Genomic DNA, 6,648 nt, shown 5'->3' on the forward strand with positions numbered 1-6,648 from the left:
CCATTGGCATCTCTAAAAATTTTTTTAATACTAATTTTATAGGTATTATGCTCAATGTTCTTTTACGGATTACGAAACATGTTTTACTTTTTAATTTACCATATTTTAAAAAAGATCTAATAATGACTTTCTTTGGCGGGAAAAAACAATTTATTTTACTCAAAAATTTTAATGTCAAATGTTCTGTTCTAAATATGTTAAAACCATTTTTCATCACATCTAACATATCATGTAATTCAGTATTTTGAAATTTACATTTCAAAAAATCTAAACAATTATTAATATACGTTGTACATATATCAATAATAATTTTATGGATTACTTTTCTGTTTAAACTTCCACAGGCATACAGTTGCGTTACCAAGCAAAGAGCAAAATTGAAAACCTTACTTTTAAAATAATCAATACTGAATTCTTCGTTATTGTATAACGTTTCCGATAGATCTTTCAATGGTTCAGTCAGAATAGTTTTATGTTGTTCTATTGTATTTGTTTCTTTAATTAAATGTACAACATCTTTATTCGCGTTATTTGATATTTCAGTTATTTCATAAGATCATTTTTGTACAGAATGTTCATTTTTTATATGTTTCATTAATGAATAAACACAAGCAAATTTATAAAAGCAATCTGTAATATTACATTGCACCTCATAATTCATAAATGCTTTATGTTTTAAAGAATAAATGGGAGCAGAAAAAGCAAGAAAACATTTTCTATGAAACGCAATTTAACATAAACTTAAAATCTACATAAATACAAGATAAAATAAACATAATAAATGATATTATATCGATATTATATCGGGCGCTTTCAGTTTACAGTATATTATTATATATTTCGTGACTTATCGCAAGACTAAATATTGTAATAAAAAAACAAGAAAATATTTTCTTTCGTGCATTTTATATTAAAATAATTCTTTGTACTCATTCCATTTGTTCCTCTTCGGTATTTCCCTTAGTTAGCTGTTTTACTGCATGTTCAATAGATATGATATGCTTATCACAGGGCAAATAGAAGGCTTGAAACTCTTATTCCGTATTCTTTTCATATGTTTTGGCGGATACAAGTGAGGGAGTAAACTTACACTCATGGCCACTAATGCATCTGTAATATAAATTAATGACTTGAAACTTAATAAAAAATTAGAAACTTCCATACATTTTTAGAAATAAACTGCATGTATTTACTGTCTGAAACATCTTTAGATTTCATAGATTCCAGAAGCATCTTTGCTGTTTCGTCTTTGGAGCTAAGAGAGGCGTGCTTTAGCAAAGTATCAAAAAAATTAAACCAAACATCTTTATCCAAATTTACTTTGGATAAATTTAGGCATTGAAAATCAGTATTAATTAATTCATGTCCACTAGCGTGCTTATAGAGTTTCCATTTTTCAAATATATCCACCAAATTAGTGTCACTTGATTCTTTTAAAGCTTTGGTTCGATGAGCAGAAGTTTTTCTCCAATGGTCTAAAACCATGTCCCAAGGAGCTTGATTTTTGTCTAGCCAGTCTAACGCCTCTTGAATATCATCTTGTATTGTTTCTATAAGATGTAATATGTATACGAATTATGTTATTATAAAAAAATGATAATGAAAGTTTTTAATGTGCAAGGTAACAAATTATATAATATAGAAAGATATAAATCAATTTTTACGAGAATATGATGCACCTTTGTGCTTCTCAAAAATTATTTGTTAAAAATAAAATATATTTTTAATTTTAATTCAAAGTTTATTTTTTATCTTGTTCACAAAAAAGTTATCTTACCGGGCTCTATACTTCGATTGTTTGTTTTTTCCTCATCTATTATCCTTCTATGCAATTTTTTATATTGACACTGACAGTTTCGCCACATACTAATTAACTTTCCACGAGCAAGAATGGATTTATTACAGAGAATTTTTTTTTTTATTGGTGACATAAAATACGTATTTGCTGCTTCAGATGGGAATATATCGACGATCATTTTAACAATCGTGTTTGCTAGCGCGTTATCTAATCTATGAAATAAAAAATACAAGTAAAAATAAAAATCTATGGAATTAATCTAAAAATTTTCAGATAAAACTATTAAACAATATAAAATCAATATTTTAAAACAATTTTATCTATTAATTGTTTTAAATCTATACGTCTTTTAAGTATCAGTATAAAGTCTTTTAATATTTTACATGTCAAAAAGATTTGCTACATTTGTAATTCTCATTCAGTCATTATTTTGTTTTCGAGAAATATAAAAAAAATTTTGTTAAAAAACTAAAATTGTTCAAAAAAAAATTTTTTATTTGATCAACTGTAACTTTATTAATTTTTAGAATTTTTATAGCTCTTAAAATATGTTTTAAATTCTAAATATTAAAAAAAGTTTACAAATAATTCATTTTTGCCTAACATCAATAGAGTTTCATCTTAAATTTAGTACACACTTTTTTCAAGTATTTTCCTTATAGATCTATTTTCCAAATCTGTTATGATAATGTTACATAATTTATTCCTATATTTGTCTGGAATAACCTCATTCTCTTCAAATGAGGTTAAAATCTCTTTTCCTAACATAGATTCCATGAGTAGATCCTTTAGAGGTTTCAGTGATTGTTTATCATTAATATATGAAACATTCGCAAAACTGGATGAATTTTCTTTTTCTTTTGCTTTTTTAGCTGTATTCATCTGACTTTTGGGTATTACAGAATTATCATCTCTATTCTATACACACAAATTTTTCGAAAAAAATTTAGTATTTCAATGACAATGATTTTTACAGGGAGGGTTCCGATAGCGCACATCCCAATAGCCCACCAACCAATCATCTTGACTTATCTAACCCAACCTACGGAAAATCTCTAGGCATCTGCCATTGTGAGTGGTTTGTTGCTATCGGGATGTGTGCTATCGGGACCCGCCGATTTTTACATATTAGAGTGAGCAAGTTAAAATAAAAATAGTATGTAATAATTGAAGTTAATATTGTCCTAATATTGCGTTATACACATTTCAAATAAAACATTGCATTTATTGCATAGCTTTTGGAAGAACAGAATTGTAACTATTTCTTATTTATTATAATGGAGTTCATGTATAATATTTTAAGCGAATTGGGCAAAAATTGAAATAAAAAATTGTGCAAAAAAAATATGAATTTAAACACGAATAGATCGTTGGAGTCATATTTTATCGTACAAAATTTTACTTGTTAAATTCAAATTTCTTTTTGTTTTTATAAAACTTGTTTCTTTATTTAAAGCAGTAGTTGTATACTATCACATAGGATTATAAAAATTTTGTACAGAAATTAAAAATTATTTACTTTAACCCATAATTTTGGTTTAAACACTGTATTTTTTTAAACTGCAACTTACTCTTTTATTATTTGCATGATGATTATTATTTGATTCATCTATGCACAAATGTTTATGCCAATAATTAAGGAAAATGGCTCTATCACCAATAATAGGTATAAGATCACCTATTAATGCTTCTGTCATTATTTTTAAAATATCCATGGTAATATTAGTTCCTAAAAAAAAAAGTAAATATTTTTGATGATGCTGAAGCTAGCGGTCACTTCTAGTGTCCATATTTGCAAAGCCAGAATAATGAATCCATTGCAGTAAAATTTCGTTGTAGCAAGAAAGTCAGATTTCGGTTTGAGAGTCATTTGTTAGATGAAATAAATATTAATTCAAAAACATAAATTTTTACTTGATTCAAGTGATTGGATTTCATAATTTATATTATTAACAATTAGCAGCCAGATCGTGCACAAGTCACACGCATGGTGGTAGAATTTTAGAAAAAATTCAAAAATGTAGTATGGGGCGTAAGAAACCGAAAAACTTTGCACTTTTTAGTATCGCGTATTCATTGTTTAATTAAAAAAAATTTAAACAATGAGTGCGCGATACTGAAAAATTTAAATTTTTAGTTTCCTTATGTCCCACATTACTTCATAATTATTTCTGAAACTCTACCACCATGCGTGTGACTCGTATACGATTTAGCCGTTAATTGCTAATAATTTTTAAATAAACAATGAGTGCGCAATACTAAAAGTGAAAAGTTTTTTGCTTTCCTGTGTGTGAGTAATAATTTTTTGTAATCCAAGTCTCCTTATTTATAAAATGTTGAAGAGAACAAATATTCTAGTCAAATCATGTAGACTAGTAAATAAATGTTTAACTTATATTAATTACATATTATTTTTTCAACAAGAAATTAATGTCTTACAACACCGTAATTGTTGTTATTCTTTAGTGTAGTTGTTATTCTGTAGTGTCGTTTTATTTTGTAGTAAATGTTTTTCTCAATGTCTGCGTTTTCATGTTAGACACAGACTGTCCTCGAAATGTTTTTGTCATCCTATGCGAGAAAAATATGCATTCAACTTTCATTGAGAACATTTTTCTTTATCTCTTATAGTTTCGACGATACACGCTTCGAAAGAAAAAACCCGATTTTCTTCAAAGGGGTGTTTCACCCTTAGAAGTGTATTAGGACACGTGTAAAAAATACGTGTCCCTTATTTTAATCTGTACAACATATTAAAGGCACGTCGAAATCGGAGGGAGTCACTTCCGTAGCGCACGAACGCGCGGACGGGTGCGCGTACCGTGCGTATAGAGAGGTTTTTAATTATTTTTGGAAAATGGGAATGTTGTATCGTAACTTTATCATATACCGTTAAATTCGTAATAAAATAAGCTTTATTTTGCTTATAAAAAAAATAAAAATCTTGAAAAAAATAGGTAAATGGTGGGGGAAAATATTTAAAAAAAATTTTTTTTTTTTATTTTTTTCCGCTGTTATAAATTACTCTTCGAGCCATTCAACTTTCATTTGAAACATTTTTTTCTATCTCTTATAGTTTCGACGGCATACGCTTCAAAAGAAAAAAACCGATTTTCTTCAAAGGGGTGTTTCACCCCCTTAAAGTGCGTATGGGCACGTATAAAAAAATACGTGTCCCTTATTTTTATCTGTACTACAACATATTAAAAACTCGTTTTAATCTGAGGCGGACACTTCCCTGTGTTTCCTTGTTAGTTACTTAAAATAGTGCACTTTAAATATGATTACAATCCGTTACTTTACCGATTAACACTTTAATACTTTATATCGTATATTATTATATAATTCTTTATTAATTTTTTTTTGTAAAGTTTTGATTAATTTTTACGTGATATTTTGTAAAAACTGTTGAAAGGTTGTATTAAAATCAGATCAATAATCTTCACGTTTGTAAGTTAGAGAATAAAAATAATACTCAAGTATCCATATATTTCATTGATTTTTATTACATTATTATTATTATTATTATTATTATTATTATTATTATTTATTGTGCCATATTAATCGCGCGTATTGTCATTTGTAAATCATGCGTATGCATGTATTGCCATTGTAACGTACATAATAAAAAAAGAGTGGGCGCTTTCTAGTCTCTCTACGTCCCTGCGCAGAAATCATCCGAAATCCTCTTTCTGAATTTTACGGCCTAAACGTAGCACGGAAAACGTGTTGGGTCGAGAGGAGAATGAAGAGGAGGGTATCCATAGAGATAACATCGCCGCTTGCTCCATGTCTATCACCGCGATGCTTTCTCTCTCTAACTGAAGGCCTAAACAATTAAAGGACAATCACGTTAAAAGAAAAAGAGAGAAAGAGAGAAAGAGTGAGAGAGAGAGAGAGTTGCGTCAAGATTTAAAAAAATTAAAAAAGCTAATTTTTTCAAAAGCATAATTTGAAGACATTTAAATAATAAAGAATTATGTAAAAGTAAAAAGATGGTATATTTATTCGTGGAAAGACATTTATTTCTTCTTCATCATATGATGCGATGTTAATTACAATTATTTTTTAAGTAAAATAAATGTTTCTTTATTAAAGAACCAAATTCTCTCTGTTACTATTAAACATCTTTTTTAAGTAAAAATATGATTGTGCAAAATATGGGCATAAACGTATTGATATGTATTAATATCAATGTTAATGTAAATAATTCAGACTATAATAAATAAAAAATTACGCGAAAGTAGACGTAATTAATCATTTGTGCACATTCTCGACCCCTGGGGGTCGATCATGAAACTTTTTCCCTAAGGCGGAAACGTGAAAAGTGAAAAATTTCTCCATTAACTTCAATGGTAAAGATTTTCACTTTTCACGTTTCCGCTCTAGGGAAAAAGTTTCATGATCGACTCCCTGTTCTGGATGCAACACACGCGATACGCGTCAGATTTTATTTACAGCAAAATGGATGTTAATACGGACAACAACCCACATCCATCTCTCGAGAAATGGATGTAGGTTGTTGTCCGTGCTAACATCCACACTGTTTTTAACGGCGGGTTGCAAAATGGATGTGACACGTAGTTCCCATTCTGGCCAGAACAGATGTGCGTCACTAGTGTACGGGAGTTTCAAAGCGTTATAGGAAAAAGGCCGCCGTGGCCGCTCTCAGGTTCCTCTCTGATAGAGGCTGCGTTCCGAAATTCACTGCCAGTACTGAAAATCTATAGTATACGTAACATGAACTATAGATTTTCAGTACTTGCAGTGTATATCGGAACGCAGCCATAGTCTAAGCTTTTATCAATACAAAACTGGAGCATATTCACTAGATTTTGACCAATAAAATT

At 29.0% G+C, this 6,648-nt stretch overlaps 1 protein-coding gene across 1 annotated transcript; it reads right to left on the reverse strand.

The window, feature by feature from the left end:
• Positions 1 to 637: 637 nt before the first annotated feature.
• On the reverse strand, positions 638 to 1,726 carry LOC120359602. The gene is made up of 2 exons (XM_039457639.1): positions 1,194 to 1,726; positions 638 to 1,110 (listed from the first exon to the last, which is right to left on the reverse strand). Exons 1-2 carry the CDS (start codon positions 1,483 to 1,485, stop codon positions 974 to 976), a joined length of 429 nt encoding a protein of 142 aa, XP_039313573.1. The 5' UTR covers positions 1,486 to 1,726; the 3' UTR covers positions 638 to 973.
• Between the last annotated feature and the right edge of the window lie 4,922 nt (positions 1,727 to 6,648).

The sequence above is a fragment of the Solenopsis invicta genome, chromosome 14 (genome assembly GCF_016802725.1).
Source record: "Solenopsis invicta isolate M01_SB chromosome 14, UNIL_Sinv_3.0, whole genome shotgun sequence".
NCBI classification, from domain to species: Eukaryota; Metazoa; Arthropoda; class Insecta; order Hymenoptera; family Formicidae; genus Solenopsis; species Solenopsis invicta.

Excerpts from the sequence above, each read along its gene's own strand:
- LOC120359602 (XM_039457639.1), bottom strand. The coding sequence starts at position 1,485 with ATGGTTTTAGACCATTGGAGAAAAACTTCTGCTCATCGAACCAAAGCT. Across the intron at positions 1,111-1,193 it reads ATCTAAAGATGTTTCAGACA|ATGCATTAGTGGCCATGAGT; the intron begins GTAAATACATGC and ends TTTATATTACAG.